The following is a 20,117-nucleotide window of genomic DNA, read 5'->3' as shown; positions in this document are numbered from 1 at the left end:
AAGGTACTGAGACGTACCCTTGAGGGGACCACCCCAGTGACACAAGGGGTCCTGCCCCATTGACTGTTTAGCACCTTTATTTCTGAGATTGTGCAGCTTTCAAGCCTCTAATTGTTTCTTTTTGCATGCAAAAGTCATCTAAAGTGATCTACTATTGCATAACAGTAGCTGACTAATCTAAATCAGATGCTTTCTAACCTGATAAGTGCTACAGGCTAACTAGCATAGCAGGTATGAGCTAGCACTGAAGTTTGCTATGTGAGAACTTCACATGTAGCAGGCATTGCACTGGTGCCATCACAGTCCTGGTGTGTAAATGATACCATTAGTTCACCTCTAAGGTGGAGCAAACTCTGTAAGAACTTGCACGGCTGTTTGATTCATCTATATATGGGCATGTTAGACTTTCTGTGAGTCTGTGTTCGTTAAATGACTCACTTATATTCTGATTCATTCCAGTTTGGCTGCCTACTTTACTGGTGAGAGAAATTATTCGCAACACTGATGCCACTGATTTACCAAGGTCACTGCAGAAGAAACGATGGAGCAACTGAAACCAGGTAAGTGAAAGAAAAATAGCTGAAATCTGAATTTGAATGTAGTCGTGATCATAAATGTGACTTATTATGGTATAGTCATTCCACAAAATGGGTGCCAAAGAGTCTTTTGCTCATTTAACTTTTTCTCCATGCCAAGAAACAACTTATTGCTTTTACACCTCATTGTTTTACACAAAGACGTACAACCATCACACTGACAGAATGACGAGGTGGAATATTTCATGAAAAACAGGCTGCCAGGCCCTCTGTTATCATGTTTTCCACAGTAAATTACATGACTTCTCTGTGAACACTGCAAAACTTTCCTCTGTCCAATTACTGTGACAGATGGACATCTTGTGCTTAACGGACTTTGTTAAGAATAGAGAGAAGAACAAATTATAAATATTGAGGAAAAACTAAACTTGCCAGTTTTTGAACTTGGCTTGACTTGAACTTAAATGATAATAGTTACTCATCACTGTATAGAGTACTTTAATAAAGTCAGACACCACCCTTTATTTATTTTTTTATTTCCAGTCAAAACAGTGTAAGAATGATGCAGAAGCCTCAGCAACTCAATTTAATATTGATTTTTTTTCAGCATTCAGTGAGTCACTCTTTACTTTTATTACAGCTTCCTTACTTTTCAGGCGACTCTTTCAGTTCCTCAAATGACCTCCAAAGTTCAGTCTTAGAAGCTGGTTGATCATTTTCTAAAGTAATCAAACACATTCAGTGGTGTTGAGGTCTGGACTCTGGGGAGGTCAGTCCATTGTACAGCTTCTTTGTTTGATGTGTCCGTCTCCTTTTCTCAGTGAGGTTCTTCTTGAACAGCTACACATCCTTTCAGACCCACAGCGCTGAGTCGTCTTCTCACAGTGGAAGGATGGACAGAAACACCTGTGGATGTTTTCAGATCTGAAGCAGCTTGATTTTCTCCTCTCTCTCAGAGATGAAAGCTTTAAGTGCTGCTTATCTGATGGGGGCAGTTTTGGTGTTGAGCAGGTCTTCCAGGTGGTTGTTAGGAGCCCCATTTTCTTAGTAGCTTTTATTTAATTTTTTGTACTTATTTTTTATTTTTTTTATTTATTTTTTGGTGCAATGGTGAAGCAAAAGGGACAAATTATATTTTTATTTGAATTAGCACTTAGTATTACAATATTATAATATTATAATAATAGTCAATTAAACCAGACTTTTTAAGATAAGATAAGATAAGATAAGATAATCCTTTATTAATCCCACAATGGGGAAATTTGCGGTGTTACAGCAGCACAGAAGACAGAGCAGCAGGAAATATACAAACAATATATAAAATAGAATAAACAATACATTTTTTCCCAAGTTTTCCATTTTTTGTCCATTTTTTTTTTTGTCCAATCATCATGAAATTGTGATACAATGATACAACATAAAGGACAACAGGTATTTTTAATTATGTCAAAAACTATATATATATATATATATATATATATATATATATATATATACATATATGTGTGTGTGTGTAATGATACAATCTAAATTAATATATTTAAGCTTGAAAGACACTTTTTACCAAAAGTTTGTCCCTTATATCTGACAAATAATCAAAGATAAATAATCATTAATGTGGACTGAAATGGCACTCTTTTCATGGAATGACCCTCTAACGTGTGAACTGCCCGGTGCTTCAGCGCTTTCATTTTATGAGTCTTCTTTTCCATCTGTCTTTCCCTTTACTGCTCCATCAGTTCAATCAACATCTGTCTGTCCATCTGTAACACCTGCTAATGCCTATAGCACACCACAACCCAACATCAGGCCTTTCATAAGTGAATCTGGTAAAATGAAAAATATATCAACTAACAGCAACCAGTAATGAGGTCAGTGTTTTGTGTGAATGCACTCCTGCATTCTTGATGTCTATGAATGTGCGTATTGGAAATACTAACAATTTTTGCTCATTGTCTTGTTAGCTTTGGAATGGATAGTCTCTAGAACTGTTCTCTAATAATGGCAAAACAACATATTTTGGGTGCATCTAGCAACGTTATGCCAGAATGAACAGGTAGAAATATAGAAGCTTACCTGCTATGTGGTGGATGGTATCATTTAAATTTTCAAGCTTGTTTCTCACTGTTGCTCTTAACATGACACTGGAGAGACTTCCTAAAGTTGACTGGATAATGTAGTTGAGTCTCTTCTATCAGCTTAATAGAAGTTGTTCCAGACACGGCATTCACGTGACTTTGTTCTTAGAGAGGTTCTGTAAAACCATTTAAGGTTTTTAAGTAAATTCTGTTAATTTTGTCAACATTTCTGCATAATTCAGTACGTGAGATGTAAACAGAGTCATTCAGAGTGGTTTGGTGTGAAATGGTTGATTGTAGAGACTCATATTTCTTTACAGTGGTGGTGATGGGAACCAGGGGTCGCCATGACTACAACACAAATATAGACATTTTATTTACTATCCAAAACCACCAGTGAACCTACACGAGTTTTATATGTACACTTCTTTCTTTACTAAAGAAAATGGTGATATATATAGAACCTTTTCATGATTTTAACTTTAATCATGCAAAAGGTTCTTTAACTGTTGACAGTTCTATATAGAGCCATTTTCTTTACTAAAAATCCTTGAAGCACCATCATTTTAGAGCAATAATGTTGATGATCTTAAATAAATTTGCCTATTGTATGTTCTACACAATTGATATAATTTTGCTACAATGGACTGGCGACGTGTCCGGGGTGTTTCCTGCCTTCCGGCCAGTGACCACTGGGATAGGCTCCGGCGCCCCCACTGGGATAGGCTCCAGTGCCTTGCAGTGCTCTGCATGTATCCATCCAACATGAATGACTTTTAAAAATATATATGTTTTAAGCCAAAATCCTATCTCAAAACCAGGTATCATATTCATAACCACTTCAAATGATTTTTTTTTTTAATGGTGTAGCTTTTAGAGGTGTTTTAGAGGCGTTTGGTTCCTATCACCATTGATCATTCTGACTGAGTAAACTTCTCTAAAATGGAGCATTTGATTCTAAATGGCTTTGTTTACATCTGAATAACATAATTATGCACACATTTTGTAAAAATCTGTGGAACTACCCTCTGAGGCTTCATGCCGAATTTAATTGAGTTGTATGAATTTTATTTAGTAATATTTATTCTGGTTAAATGGATCATTTTCATCACAGGTACCAGCTTGACACAAATGACATGTTAGCAATAATACAACAAAAATGTGAACTGGATGACCAGATTGGGAATCACTGGAATTCCCCATAATATTTCAGACTTTCCACCAACTTAATAAAAAAAAATGTATTTTACAACATATGTGTTATCCATTTGAACCTACTGGGCCTAAAAAGCCATCTATGATGAGAGAACAATAGTCGTAGGTGGACTCACTAGCCAAGCACAGTTGCGACTGCAACTCCACACATAACATCAGTTCCCCAAACACGTAGACAGGCAGACACCGCAGAGGAGTCTTTACAGCGTTATGTAATCTGTTCACATTAATAAGTCCTGTAGGTAGTTATAATGAGATGGATGTATGCGTAGTTTATATAACACAACAGCAAAAGTTAGCATAAGGTTTACATTATAAAAAGTCAAAAGAGTCATTTTTTCCTCTATTATTTTGCCTGGCTGCTACGGTGTGCTCTAACCGTAGTGACCGAAGGCTGAAGCTGTAGTCCAGACGCTGTGGTGCGCCAAACTAATCATATCTGATCACTCTGTGATTATAGGGCTGCCAGTTAGTCATATGTCCTGATTAAGTTCTGCTTTCAAATGTGACCAAACATCTAAAGGGTTCCAGCGCAATTTTACAGAGAGTACATTTCTTTTTGCTGACTGCAGAGAAAAAAACTCGCCTAATTTTCCACATGCAACATCAGCTCTCAGGCGCATTCATACATTTCAAGAGATTTCACCTTCTAATGTTTAGATCTTGCACCGTCTTGCTGGTATTGCTGGTCATTCTTCGGGTGCTGGACGCTGTGTTTCAAAGATGAGATGCATACTAGATAACGGTTCTAAAAAAAAAAAAAAAATCTTCTATTGCCTGAACCCTTTAAATGGCCAGGGGCCCAAAGTTTTATTACACATTTCTAAACCCTAACAGGAGCTCAATTAGTTGGCACTGGAGTCCCTGCAGTTACTGAATAATAAAGCTTGGTATGTAATAAGCCTGGGATTTTAAGGGGGTTAAACACTTCTGTGCTTCCATGATGGATATCACCACATGGGCTTTGGAATACTTTGACAAACTGTTGTCAATAAGCACCAATTATCACTGCATCTACAAATTTAAGTTAAATCTGTACTATGCACAGAAGAAGCCATATGTCAACAACATCCAGAAACGCTACCAACTTCTCTGAGCCAGACTCCATGTCGATCTTTCAGACTGTTAAAGAAATAGCAGACATTGTGTTCCATCCCAATTGTTACCAGCATAAAGTTTAAAAATCAGAGTGTGTCGGGATGAAGGGAATTATTAGTGGCCATTACCATTAATGCTGAAAGATATTGGTACATATTTTGGAGCAACATGCTGCCTTCTGCATGTTGTCTTTTCCAGGGACATTCATGCTCATTTAAATGGGTGTCGCTAGGCCAGTTTTAGGGAGTCTTTAGGCCCCCTAAATGTTATTTAGTCCCCCTTAATGTAAAAAGTGGAAGCCCCGGCTCAGCCAATCATATCAGACCTAGGGGTCTCTGGTTTTACTCACTCTGCAAAGTAACCTGAGTTGGCAGCTGCTGAAGCTGTGAGAGGATTTTGGCTAAAAGCTCACTAAAATAAAAAACTAGGCCTTTTCCAAAATCTATATCACATAGAGTAAAACAGTAAATACTTACAGAGTGAACTTGCAAAGTTGACTCGGTTGCTTGTTAGCTAGCTAACTTTGGGTTTACATGCGGTAAAGAAAAAGGTTAGACTAACCCTAACACTAGCTAACTGACAAGCTAACTGGTTTAAGAATTTGAAGAAACTTCCCTTCATAGTGAGGGTGTGAGAGTTTGGACGATCAACGGAGAAAATGTAAGAAAAAAAAATGGCTCCACTCGGTTACAGACTGTAGTCCATCTGTTTCTCTGCATGCTCTGTTAGCCCCCTTTTACCCTGTTCTACAATGGTCAGGACCCCCATGGACCCCCACACAGCAGGTGTTATTTGGGTGGTGGATCATTCTCAGCACTGCAGTAACACTGACGTGTTGGTGGTGTGTTAGTGTGTGTTGTGCTGGTGCAAGTGGATCAGACACAGCAGTGCTGCTGCAGTTTTTAAACACTGTGTCCACTCACTGTCCACTCTATTAGACACTCCTACCTTGTCAGTCCACCTTGTAGATGTAAAGTCAGAGACGATAGCTCATCTGCTGCTGCACAGTTTGTGTTGGTCATCCTCTAGTCCTTCATCAGTGGTCACAGGACGCTGTTGGATGAATATTTTTGGTTGGTGGACTATTCTCAGTCCAGCAGTGACACTGAGGTGTTTAAAAACTCCAGCAGCACTGCTGTGTCTGATCCACTCCGACCAGCACAACACACACTAACACACCACCACCACGTCAGTGTTACTGCAGTGCTGAGAATGATCCACCACCCAAATAGTACCTGCTCTGTGGGGTTCCTGTGGGGGTCCTGACCACTGAAGAACAGGGTAAAAGGGGGCTAACAAAGTATGCAGAGAAACAGATGGACTACAGTCTGTAATTGTAGAACTACAAAGTGCTCCTTTATGGTCAGTGGAGCCGATAAAATGGACAATGTAGAAACAAAGAGGTGTTCCTAAGAAAGTGCTCAGTGAATGTACACTTGATCTACTGGGCGCCAGTTTGACCAAATAGCCATTTTTTATACGTGTACTGGCTGTTACTACTCTAACTGCATGAACAGACATTTTGGGGCCATTAATAATTCTCCTTGCCCCCAGACTCCCCCAGCATAGGCTTCAACATGGCAACACCAAGAAACATTCCACACGCATTACAACAGCATGGCTGCAAAATCAGAGAGTGCTGGAACGGCCAGCCTGCAGTCCAGACCTGTTTCTCATTGAAAACTAGAGGTGCAAATTACAACAACCCATGCAGTTACACATCTGAAGACTTGGATAACAGAAGAATTGCAAAAAAATCAAAACTGGATCAGTTTGTGTCTTCAGTCCCCAAATGACTATTAATTATTATCCAATTAAGAGGGAATGTGATGTAGCACAGTGGTCAGCATGCTCCTGTCCCAACTATTTTGGAACATGTTGCTGGCATCACGACTGGAATAAGTATATATTTAACAATAAATAAATAAAAAAATAAAGTTTATTAGGTGAAACATCTGTTTCCAAAGTAATGCAGGTCAAATAGAATTTAATAACTTTTTTGGAATTGAGTTTTGCATGTGGTTTTGGACGCAGCACTTGCGAAGTCCTGCTATTTTTTGGGTATATTTCTGAGCCCATTTTTCGTTTTTTCTGTTGGGCATTTCGACTCTTTCTTTTTGTGATTTTTTATTTACTTAATATTGAGAATCAGCTCTGCTTGTGCGTTCTTGCCTATTTGCATCGTACGCATATTGACGTCTGCCTGTGGTAATAAGTGTCGGATGCCCCCTAATAGAGATTCTGTGTATCCTATACATGTTTGCAGCTTAGTTTTTGCATATAGACAACACTGTTTACATACAATACCAACCTGTTCTATTAAAAAAAAAAACTACACTGTTAGAAATAAAGGTTCTATGCAGGTACATTTTTCATTCATCAAGGTACAAACAGTGTAAATGTTCCCTCAAAGGTACAACAGTGGTTTTAAGTCTAATTGTGCACCTCAAATACTTTTTTCCAGGTGAAAAGTTTGTATTTATACCAGTTTAGTACCTTAAGAACCTCAACATAATGTAAAGGTTCTACAGCAATCATTACCACTGAGCTAGTAAAACAGGAGTCCACTAGGAGACAGTGGGAAGACTGGAAAAGCGCAGTATTCACCACCTTGAACTTGAAGCCTCCACCTCCTCCTCGCTTTTTCTCTACATTTTTCAGCCTGACATGTCAGTGCAATGCCCTTCCACCCTCCACAGCCATACATGGACAAACGGCTGGATGTGCCCTCTGGCCTGGTTAAACAGAGGGCCCGAAAACGCCTACAGATTCAGAAGAGCAAGGGTTAAACATCTCCAAGCCACCTGTGGCTCTTAAGAGCACGCCGGCTGCAGTGGAGCCCCCCTCCTTTCTCCCATCTCCACGCTACCTCCTACAAGTTCTACCCCAAAAGAGAAGCAGCAGAAGGCTGAAAAAAGTGCTGGGCTGGCAATAAGTAGCCAATGCACGCTCTAAAGGAGACAAACTGACACACATCTCCACAACGCACACACACACACTCTCCTAAACACATATTCACACACCCCCTTTTCCTAGCTCGACCAGCTGTGAGGGGTACAGCCTTGAGGGAATAGCACAAACAACAATACAAATCTAATAAGGCTGTGTCTTCTCATGCATGGACGGGACAGAGAGAGGCTGGGAGAGAGCAGTGTGGACCGGTAGCAGAAGCCTCAAGAAAGGGGGACCAGTCCTGGCCCAGCATCCAGACCCAGCACCTCCACCTGCCCGAGCTCAGCTGAACTCTCAGTCTGGAGGAACCAGGTGATGCAATTAAATTCATTATTTCTCCATTTTCAATGCACTTTTCTGCTGTTCTGTATTGATTGTGATGGCTTGGAGGAAGTGGGTGGGTTTTTTTTGAGGACTGGCTCAAATTCCGCTTAATGAAGATCCTTGGAAGTACCTGTGAAGGTGCTTAAAAGGGTCCTTTGGTGTCACGCTATGGTAGAACCACTTTTGTTTTCATCTCAGTAGATGGTTCCTCAGAGAACTACATTTGAAAATGAGATGCATGAGCAAGAGGAACCTTTTTAGAAGCTCCACAAGATGTACCAATTAAGGCTTGTTTTCTAGAAGTGCATGTCCAAGCCAAGAACCTCCTAAGAACCTTTGTTTTTGAGAGTATTAGAGAGATGCAACTTTGGTTTTATCCTCTCAAATTGCAGATTTAGTCTTCTCAAATTGTAAATAGAGAAATATTGAGAGGGTTGGGGTTGAGGTTGAATTAGAGTGAGTACATTGGGCTAATAATAACCTAAATGCATAGCATCATTTATTATAATCAGCGATTTTACATGCTCGGCAGTGTAATCTAGTGTTGTAATTAGGTATATTGGAAGTGGGGAAGTTTGCATTGTAAACATGTTGCAAGTCCTTTGTGTAAGACAACCTTGCTGTTACAATTAGAGTCAGTTGAGTTCAGAGAAGAAGCTGAAGTTGTTCTCCAAGCTGGGCTTCCTTAGTGAAAGTGAGGGGAAGAGGGCAGAGAAAACTTGGATTTGACCACAGCTGTTGAACAGAACTGAACCCAAAAGCTGAGCTAGCACAGAACCACATGTTATTAGCATAACTGGCCAAGACACAAAGCCCCGTCCAGGAAATGAATCTGATAGGGTTTTTGGGGCATGTGGTTTTTTTTTTAGATGGTACATGCAAAAGCCAGCCTTTTGTCACTGCCATGTGGAAAATCTGAAAACATTCTGAGTCAGCACTTTTCTCCAAGCCTTCAGCCTTTTAGCATTTTAGCTTAGATGTGTGTCGAACTAAACGTTTCACTGCAAGTCTGCGGTGTTAATCCTGAGGTTAAGTTGCATTTGCCTCTTTTCATAATCACGTTCCCCGCTGATGAGGAAATGCTGGGTTGTTACAGCATCTGCATCCACTTTCTGGAGGTTTATGGGGTGTTTAACAAAGATTCTTACAAATTTCCAGCATGCGCACTGAGCGTTTGGTAAGCACCAAGGAGCTGATACCCATGATGCAAAGACATCTGTGCATGAGAGCGTTACTCCAAACAGATGTGGATTCCATTGTGGAGGCCTATCCAACCACGCCTTTCTGAAGTTTGCGGTGTCTGAGTCAGTTCAACACAGAATCTCTCTCATAATGCAAGGCTTGCATAAAAATCTGCAGCGTTACAATAATCTACAATGTTATATATGATTATAATGTAGCCACAAATAAGACAAATATCACTGAGCACAAATGGAATATTATAGCAATAATAATTGAGTGTCAATCATTCTTGCTGTTTCTTAGCAAAAAATCTTATATACACACTTAAAAAAGATGGTTCTTCAAGGGTTCCTTAGTAAAGAAAATGGTTCTGTATTGAACCATGAACACTAGAGAACCCTTTGCATGATTAAAGGGTTCTTTGCATTGTGAAAAGGTTCTTAGGATTGATAAAGAATGTGTTGTATATGGTTCTATATAGATCATTTTTGAAAAGGGTTCTATTTAGCACCAAGATGGGTTCTTCTATTGTTACAAGCTTGACATCATAGCAAGAGAACCATACATAAGAAATTCTCTATCAGTATAAAGAACCATTTTACCATGCAAAGAACGCTTTCATCATGCCGAAGGTTGTTTAAGTGTTTACTGAAGCTTTTTTTAAGAGTGTACAGTACTTGTAACCATAGTGGAACCCTTTTTGGTTCTAACCAGATCTTTAAAGACATACGATAGTTTTTTGATTTGTTTTGTTTAGTTTTTTTTTTCAAATATATTAAAATGAGCAAATAGACAGTAATTGTGTGTTATTTTCCTTAGAAAATCAACAAATTGTCATTTGAGTTGTTTAAAACTATGAATATCTGTGCTTGTGTTGTGGTATGTACTCTTAAAAAAGATGGTTCTTCAAGAGTTCTTTAGTAAAGACAAGGGTGCTATGTAGAACCATGAGTACTTAAAGAAACTTTTGCATGTTTAGTGTTCTGTGCATGGTTGCATATAGCCCCGAAAGTGTTCCTCTGTTCTTACAAACTTGACATTGTATCAATAGAAGAGCCCTTTTTGGTGCTGTACAGAACCTTCACATTCAATAACACATTCTCCATCAATGTGAAGAACCATTTCATGCTTGCTACAACCTTTTAAGCATTTAGGCATACAAATGGTTCTTTGAGTGTTTGTGGTTCTATATAGAACCAATGTCTTTACAAAACAACACTTGAATAACAATCTTCTTTAAAAGTGTGCAGTATTTGTGAACATCAAAGACACACTGACCAATCAGAAAAGGACATTTCAGCCAACTATATGGGTTGAGGTTGCACTATCAGCAAAGATTTGAAGAAATGCGAGAGAACCGTGTTTCAGAAAGTGAAAATTAGATTAGCTCCTCCTCTTTTCGGGTATTTCTTGCTCCAAAATCAGTAAAACTATGACAGAAAGTGCAGAACCTCCATTAGAGTGAAAACCTGTTTTCTTTACAAGGGCTTAATAACTTCTCGCTGTAAGCTGGACGCTCTATGTCGGCCCCCAAGACACAAACAGAGTTTGTATGCGTCCGTGTTCCTTTAGACTTCCTGTGAATTAAGGGTTTTAGATCGCTCTGTAGGATTAAGAGGCTGTTTACACCATTACAATGGTTACACCATCCGCCGACTCTATTGTCAAGCAGAACCATCGTAGACAGTAGATGCTGGATAATGGTTTTAGATCATGGGTAATCATGGATTAGGATCCTCCTGAGGCCCTGAGAAGCTGGTTATATGGGATTAACAAGGCATCGCGCTTAAAAGGAAATGAGAACAGTCCAATGACAAAATTAGATTTGTACAGAGCTGTCCGTCACACCGGCCCGTCATAGGTCAGAGCGATCCCATCGCACTAAAGACTGATGTGAGGAAACCGGCTATGATGAACCCTTTTAAAGATTAAAGGTTCCTAAATGGCTCTTGGATTTATGGCTGTAAGAAAAACAGGTAACGTTTGACTTAACTTAACAGAACGTTGACCTAACCATGCAATAAACCTTTCATGGGAGATGCCATATGCTGAGTTTTCATGAAAGGTTTTGTCCAGTCATATGTCCAACCCCAGCGGAATAATGGTCAATTTGAGAACGCAAGGTTTATTGCCTTCGGTGTCATGAATTTTAAGATTAAGATGAAGATTAAGATCAAGTGATTAGTCCCACAATGGGGAAATTTCACCTCCACATTTAACCCACTAGTGAAGACACACACTAGGGGGCAGTGAGCACACTTGCCCGGAGCGGTGGGTAACCCTATCCACAGCGCCCAGGGAGCAGTTGGGGGTTAGGCGCCTTGCTCTGGGGCACCTCAGTTTACCATAAGAGCTGGTTTAAAACAACAAATAAAAAGGGGAGTTTGTAACCATTAGTTCGCACAATCATACTAAAGGTGATGTTTTGACAAAGCATGTCTCCCATCTTGAAATCATTCACCACACAAGCTAAACGTTCCATTTGTGAAACACTATTACAAAGAGTTCAGTCTCCTAAATGCCATAATACCACTCAGTGCTACTTAAAGCCATAAAACGCAATATCCTTAACAATCTCTAACAATTCACAGACTGAACAAAGAAACAGAAAACAACCGCTTGACCTTTGAATATTTAAAAATGATGATAATGAAAACAATAAGGCTGAAAATTTGTGGGAGAGTAGGCTTACGTTGCACGGATCACATAAGCACAGTATATGCAAACTCACTTTGCGAGTGTTCTACAAACTCTATGAATTACTAAAATTAAATTCTACTTCAAGTTATCAGATTACCTTGTTCACCTTCCAGGTTTGCAAAGCTTTCAGTGAGAACATGTCAGTAAGTGGAGTGCGTCTCCATTAACTGTGTTTTTCCTCCAGTTTCTTTGCACATGCAATTCAATGAGACAGCAAACAACAGCACTCATAAAATAAAAGCCAGTGCATTTTTACGTGTATACTCAAAAAAAAAAAAGCTGAGAAATGAATGAACAGTTAAAAAATAGGAAAATGCCTCTTTTTCAGGGTCATTTACATCGACCCCAATAATCTCCCAAAATGTCTTAAAAACCTATTTTTAATACAGTGTTGCTGCAAAATTAAAGAAAATCTGATTAAATACCTTTTTACGCTAATAACCCTTAATAAAAGCAGTAAGTATTAGATTTTTACTATTTATTTGCCGTTATTACTATTTTTACTGTCATTTCATTGAGGCCATTAACTGTGATTTTTATCAACTTTATTATAATAACTTTATCAAATTTATAATAATAATACAATAAAAAACATATGTCTATTACTAGACCTCAAGAAAAATGGATTTTTTTTATTATTTTAAATATTTTATTACTTTGATAATTATAATTTTACAATTTGTGATACCTGTCTTGACAGTAATATTAATATGACATTTATAATACAGGACTTAAACTGTCAAGACATGTTATGACATGGTTATGTCAACAGCATGAATACAGGTTCCACTTTCTTCATACTCTTCATACAGTTGACAGTATGTCCATAAAATCCTGGCACCTTTATTTTTAAGAATGTACTGTAGGTCCAGTTGCAGGTGAAAATGTGATGTCCTGTTTATGTCTTGTTTGTTTGTTATGTCCTCTTTGGTCATTGACTGGGATAGAATGGGGTCACAGAGTCTGCCCTGAGATCCCTCCGGTGTCCCCTACTGTGTGACGGAGACACATGTTTGCGCAGGAGATGAAAACAAGAAGCAGGTGGCAATGTAAGGGTAAAGAGGAGGATGAAGGGTGTGGTAGACTGTGGAGGCGCATGGCCTCATTATAACTGGGCCACAGCCCAAGTCCTCTGGTGCCACTCTGACACCCCGGCTTAGACACAATCCTGCATCACGGGATTATGACCCTTGATCTCGGGAGGCTATGATTGGCTGAGAAGGTGTCTAGTGTGTGTGTCTGTAGAGGGATCATTCAGGGCTACCAACACTACAAATACGAGCAGAGCTGAATACAGGAGCTCAGTGCTGGACCATCATTGCAAATACCAAGGCTTGAAGAGAACCTGAAGAGGTCAAAGGTAGGGCTGGAATTTGTGCATTGGTAAACAGGTTAGATACAGTGTGGATGGGAGATTTCTGTACTCCTGGATGCAGACCTGAGGCACTTTGGATTAGTATAATTCATACTTAGGCCTTTTAAAGGCATGATTTCAGTCTTTGTTTAAATGCCTATTTCCACCTTAATGTTTTGCTGTAGGTGCAGCCTTTAGAGCAGTTAATCTGCAGGGATTTAATGAGGGGTATTCAGTTATCAGTCCACTTATTACAGTGGATCCACGTTCTCCAGAGTCCAAACTCTCTGCTGACTGACAGCGAGACAGCAGGTCAGTTTGGAGCTGACTCTAGCAGGGTCTTGAGGCAGGTGGAGCTGGGTCATCATTACCAGGTGTCCAGATTCTCTCTTTGATCTCTTATGGCTCATGGAGAATCTGAACCAGTGAGAATGAGCTCCATACGTGGGCTAGAGGTATGATCGAAGTACGTAAAGCATTGCCAGATGACAGAACTGTGGAAGGGTGGATGTGCAAATGTGTACAGTCGCATGCAAGAGTTGACTTTTGGTCAAAGTACATGTTTTCCTAAAAGAATGTAAGTTAACTTAAAAATGGCATTTTTCTGCACAGTTTCTGTTTATGTTTTACACATTTTATGTTTTATTTTCTTTTCCTGCTAGGTTATCCCCTTAAATGGCCAGGGCCCAAAGTTTTATTACATACTTCTATAACCTAAGACTAGCTCAGCCAGTTTGCATTGAAGTCCCTGTAGTTACTGAACAATAAGCCTTAGTATGTAACAAGACTGGGATTGTAAGGGGGTAAATTCAGCAAATAAACAATTAATATGCAATACAATATGCCATTTGTTTCCTGTACAGGATGTGCAATTATTTTCACTTAGGAAAATCAACAAAAACATGTCATTTGCCCAGGGCGCCAAAACTTTTGCACACGGCTGTTTGTTGATATCTTGAAAATAATGCCTTGATTTGTTGAATTGCCTGCTTTTTTAAACATGTAAATGCCTTTTTAGTCTTGTATTTGACCCTTTCCACATAACACAAAGTGAACATATATGCATGCAAAGAAAACAAAGGCTTAGCAGATGGATAGAATATTTGTATTCGTTTAAAAAGTGGACCCAGTGGTGACTCCATTGTATCAGATGGGCATGCATTGAAACAATTAGTCACAGATATACACATGTGCACTGTGTGAAACCTGGATCCATTCCAGCGTCCCTCCAAAAAGGTGAGAATAAGTCTCAGGTTTGTAGACTTGAGATTTCTTTGCACTTGATAGCCTGAGACTCAATTCTGGACCTGAACTGTAGCAATTGTAGCTTTCATATCCCTATTTCAAGTAGACACAGTCCTTCATTGTAAAGAAGTGTCTGAAGAAGTGCCTTTGAACATATCCTTCAAGCTACAAAAGCAGTGACTGTAGTCAGATTATTAAGTAAGTTTCTACTGTATGCAGGGCCTGAAGGGAAATCAGGTGTCACCTGTAGCTGCTACATGACTCCCATAGTTACAGTTTAGATTAATGATGCTTTCATGAATTTGGTTGTTTCCAGAACTTCATTATGACTTGCACCATGTTGACATCATGGTTTCAATGTGCTTGATTATTTGGATAGACGAATCTGGCGTAGAGTTTCTTGGAGCTTTGTTTGTTGTCTGGCTCGACGTGCTACTCCATAAACTGTGACTGTACTTGTTTGACTTGCTGGTGAGATTTGCTGCCAGCTCTGATGTCACCACTGTATGAATGGAAGGGATCATCATGATGTCATTGTTAATGCAGTTGAAGTTGACCTGGCGATGTATCCTGCATCAAAGAGGATTAGCTCATTGCAGGAAGCTGGAAGAACATTAAGGGATCAATTATTCTTCAGTGAGTTTGTACAGGGTCACTACATGCCTGTTTTTTTGCATGCATTGAAATCAATAGAGATTTGCTGGGACAAGCAGTTTCCCAAGCACAGATTAAGCCCAGTTTCTAAACAAATACATGGATATTCAATGGATGATCCTCATTTGTAGTATAAGTTAATCTAGGACTGTCCAAGCCTGAGAAAACAGTGCCTAGAGACCTTAAATAATGTGTGGCTCTTCATGTTTCAACAGACTGAGCTTCAACATGGAGATGTTCTTCACTACATTGGCAGTCCTGTTGCTAGCAGTCTCAGTGAGCTCTCAGGAAATGCCTTACGAACACATGCTGTCCCAGCTGCAGGCATGTCCCAAAGAGTGCCGCTGTCCTCCAAACTTTCCCAACGCCGTCTACTGTGACAACCGGAGTCTGAAACGCATCCCCGAGATCCCTCCTTTCACCTGGTACTTGTACCTGCAGAACAACCTCATTGAGGTGCTTTCCACTGATGCCCTCCGTAACGCCACGCAACTGAAGTGGATCAACCTCAACCGCAACAAGATCTCAAACGAGGGTGTCGAGGAGGACGCCCTCAAAGCCATGACCAGTCTGGTGCACCTCTACATGGATGACAACCTGCTGACTTCTGTACCCTCTCCTCTCCCACCAAAGCTGGAACAGCTGCGCCTCTCCAGGAACAAGATCTCAAAGATCCCAGCTGGTGTCTTCTCTGGGATGAACCGTCTCACCCTGCTGGACCTTCAGGGGAACAAACTACAGGATGATGCAGTGACTGAAGTCAGCCTTAAAGGCCTGAGTAATCTGGTTCAGATCAACCTGGCAAAGAACCAGCTGAACAACATGCCTCCTGGTCTGCCCCCGACCACCGCACAGCTCTACCTGGATGGCAACAACATTGAGAAGATCCCTGATGAATATTTCAAAGGGCTCCCCAAAATTGCTTTCCTAAGGCTTAATCGCAACAAGCTAGCCAATGGAGGGTTCCAAAGGAATGTGTTCAACATCTCCAGCATGCTGGACCTGCAGCTTTCCTACAACCAGATTACAGAGGTTCCATTTATTCCTTCCAGCCTTGAGCATCTTCACCTGGACCACAACAACATCAAGAGTAAGTGTACATCAACATGTCCCTCATGTGTCTGTTGCTCAAATGAATTGTGGACAAGGTACTTTTGAAACATTCTTTAATGCCACCATTTGGACAATCAACCCTGCAACCGTAATCACGGCATTCCAGATTATTGCAAAAAGATAAGGCAATTAGCTTTTGAACCCTTTCATTCAAAGTCTTGTTCTTGTGCACTAAACTATAATCCCTAGTCTTGAAGAATGATCAAATTAATTGATATTGACATACCCTTTGTTGCAAGACAGTCATTTGCAGTACCTTATAGAACACTGTTGAAAAGCTTCCCAAAAGGGTTCCCCAACAGTAGTGTCTACAATCTTATCCATGAAGGGTCGGTGTGGCTGCAGGTCATTCCAACTTAGCTGGAGCACACCTGATTCCACTTGTTTAATCTGTTCCTCTCAGTCTTCAAGCAGTTGATTAGTTCTACGAGGTGCTCCTGCTTGGTTGGAAAACCTGCAGCCACATTTATGTGGATTTGATTGGTAACCTTCATCTTATAGGAACAATATAAAGTAAAGAATTAGTTCTACTAGGAGTGGAACATCACAAGTACTCCTATTTTCTCTTTTTATTAGAGGATACTTGCAAAAGGTTGGTGTGGTTGGTATAGTGTAGTGGGTAACACCTCTGCCTTCTATGCTGTAGACTAGGGTTCAATCCCGGCCTGGGTAAGCACCCTACATTATACCAATAAGAGTCCTTGGGCAAGACTCCTAACACTACCTTCACCTACCTGTGTAAAATGATCAAATTGTAAGTCGCTCTGGATAAGAGCATCTGCCAAAATGCTGTAAATGTAAAAAGAAAGCAAAATTAATCTAAGCTAACTAAAATGTGTCTTCCCTGTCTTGTCTACAGGCGTGAATGGCTCCGAAGTGTGCCCAGTGTCTAGCGCCATGCTCGACGACTACTTTGAAGAGAGAGGTCCTCGACTCCGCTACCTCCGTCTTGATGGCAACGAAATCAAGCCCCCCATCTCCAGAGAGCTGATGGTCTGCTTCCGTCTTCTCAGGGCTGTAGTCATATAAATCTAGAGCTTCACTACGATTTAATTGTCCCAAAGCAACCAGAAATGCGAATACATAACACAACACAAAAGGTCCAGAGCAATTTACTTCAAATATTCTGAAGAAATAAAATAGTGAACACATAATAGTGAACGATTTCCAGTAAAAGCCAACTTGTGATGCCGAGGATCAGATTCTCTCGATATTGTTTGCACTTGTACACAGTAGAAAGACAAGCCGAGGTTGTTCAGAGATGCATTTTGTAGACAGTTTCCAATGTGACTTCACTGTAAAACCGCTGTGCCTTCTTTTATTCCTCTTAGATCAAAGTTGAGTACAAGAGAAACTGCATTGTCTATGTAGTTACTGCACTCTTAAAAATAAAGGCACCAAAAAGGGCTCTTTGTGTGATGCACTTTTGGTTCCGTATAAACTTTTCAATGGATAGAGAACTCTTTTACTAAATGAGAGAAAAGTTTAAAGAACCTCTACATACTGTAACTAAAGGTTCTAGTACCTTAAACTGGTACAGGTTCTTTAAACCTTTAACATTCTCTTCATACTTGCAAGTCTTTTTTTATTTTTAAAATATGGCTCCATGAGGAAATCAAAGGTGGTTCTTCTATGCACATTTAAAAAGATGGTTCTTCAAGGGTTCTTTAGTAAAGACAATATAGAACCAAGAAAACTTAAAGAATAGTTTGTATGCGTAAAGTGTTCTGTACATGGAGAAATGGTTCTTCAGATTGATGGAGAATGTGTTGTATATGGTTCCTTACAGATTTTTTTTAAAAGGTTCTGTATAGCACCAAAAAGGGTTGTGCTATTATGACGATGTCAAGCTGACAACATTACAAGAACTCTTTTTGGTACTATATAGAACCATATATAACACATATTGTCCATCAATCTGAAGACTAATTTTTTGCTAAAGAACTTTCTTGAGTCTTTACTAAAGAACCCTTGAAGAACCATCTTTTTTAAGAGTGTGGATTTGCTCGAAGAACCCTTTTTGGCTCCTTTTTTTAAGAATGTGAATATTCTGAAGACAGTGATTCTCATATTCACTTAAAGCTGAACTATGTAAGTTTTGGAAGCATCAGATTCATCCCCTTGGGGAAGGGGTCCAAAGCGCAACCCATGTTACCAAATGTTCTTCTGCACGCTGTGTGCAGTTACACTTCTTCACCAGAGAGGTCTCCAAATCCCTAAAACTTACATAGTGTAGCTTTTTTTACCAGCATTATTTATTTTCCATTTATTGGTAAAGGCAGGTGATCAGATTGCAATCAAATCATCTCAGCACACTTTGCTGTATCCCCTTCTATTATATAGTAAGTTAAATTACATAACGCTACTGTGTTGGACAGTGATTCTTTTGTTATGGAGCCAAGAATATGCTGAAAATCATGTACATTTTTATGTAGTAGGTGTTATAAGTATGATTGCCGTACATTGTAGTTAAAGCTGGACGACTTACTGTCACAACACTGCTGTGGCATCATGAGTAGTTTGCGAATAGACAAAGAAAAACAAGCATTCAGTTTTCTAGGCTGATCTAGTCTTTCATTTAATCAGTGGTGGAATTGGTCAGAGCCCTGCTGCCCGTTTTTTAATGAGTATGCAAGCGAGGTGGCGGAGATATTGATGAAAAGTGAGTTGGGTCCAATTCCACAAGTTCATATAACATGCATTGTTGCACGTTTTGGTAGCCAAACCACGACTTTTAATGGCTTTCTTTTTTAAACTTGTGAAGTTATTTTTACAGTGTGCTGTATTCTTGCATTCAGGAGAATTTATTTTTATTTCATTCCCTTTGTATGTCACATCTCGCAGTTCATGTTAGTGACCATTTTTCATGATGTATTCTATTGATGTCAGGAGAAGTCTACGCTGCATAGCATTTTATGCTAAGAAAATGTTTAAGAAATACATGAAAAAGAAGCCACAGTTTATGAGTTTATGAATGCTGTGGACCACAGAGACAAGAGGTTACAGAATTATAAAAGGTGCTTCCCAAAAACGTTGCTGTGTTTTCAAATTAGTAATGTGCTCATAACTGTAATTATAACATTTCATTAATAAATACCTGTGTGAATGTTCACTTACTGCACAAATGGAATAACAGTCCTCAATTTTTTGTTGTTTTTACACTGCATATCTACTAGTGAAAAAGCAATGTGACAAAATCCTAATGTATCTTTTATTTTATGAACTATTCAGAGTGTATTACATAGTAATAAGTACTAAAATTGGATTTTGGATGTTCTTCAGACTTGATTAAATGACTCTCTGATTCAGCATTCACTTGTGAGGCAACCTCATTTTTAAATGCATACTGTAGAACTTTTTTGGCTTCAACATTTCATATATTTTCCATATTTACATCACTAGCAAGGCCAGTGATATGAGGATGAAGGCTGATACATGCCTTCCTCCAAAGACCATGAAGTCAGCCATCACCACATCTCTACACAGCTCAACATTCTTGAGGAAACCACTAATTGCTAACCGCTCTGCTCTGTCTATGTAACCCAGCAGATGCCCAGATATGCTAGCATATCACTGTATCAGTGGGCTGAGAGGAACCTATTTGGAAGGTAGAAATACTTCTCTCATGACATCTCTCATGGTATTATTGGAAAGTGAACCCAATTT

The 20,117-nt window shown here is 39.5% G+C and overlaps 1 protein-coding gene across 1 annotated transcript; it reads left to right on the top strand.

Annotated features, from left to right (window-relative positions):
* The first annotated feature begins 442 nt into the window (after positions 1 to 442).
* kera (keratocan) lies at positions 443 to 19,746 on the top strand. Its single transcript, XM_036577694.1, has 4 exons — positions 443 to 560; positions 8,059 to 8,191; positions 15,554 to 16,428; positions 17,311 to 19,746. Exons 1-4 carry the CDS (start codon positions 542 to 544, stop codon positions 17,478 to 17,480), a joined length of 1,197 nt encoding a protein of 398 aa, XP_036433587.1. The 5' UTR covers positions 443 to 541; the 3' UTR covers positions 17,481 to 19,746.
* The last annotated feature ends 371 nt before the right edge of the window (positions 19,747 to 20,117 follow it).

The sequence above is a fragment of the Colossoma macropomum genome, unplaced genomic scaffold, assembly GCF_904425465.1.
Source record: "Colossoma macropomum unplaced genomic scaffold, Colossoma_macropomum, whole genome shotgun sequence".
In the NCBI taxonomy this organism is placed as follows: domain Eukaryota; kingdom Metazoa; phylum Chordata; class Actinopteri; order Characiformes; family Serrasalmidae; genus Colossoma; species Colossoma macropomum.
Note: the sequence above shows the minus strand (reverse complement) of the source record. Positions and strands in the feature narration are given on the sequence as shown.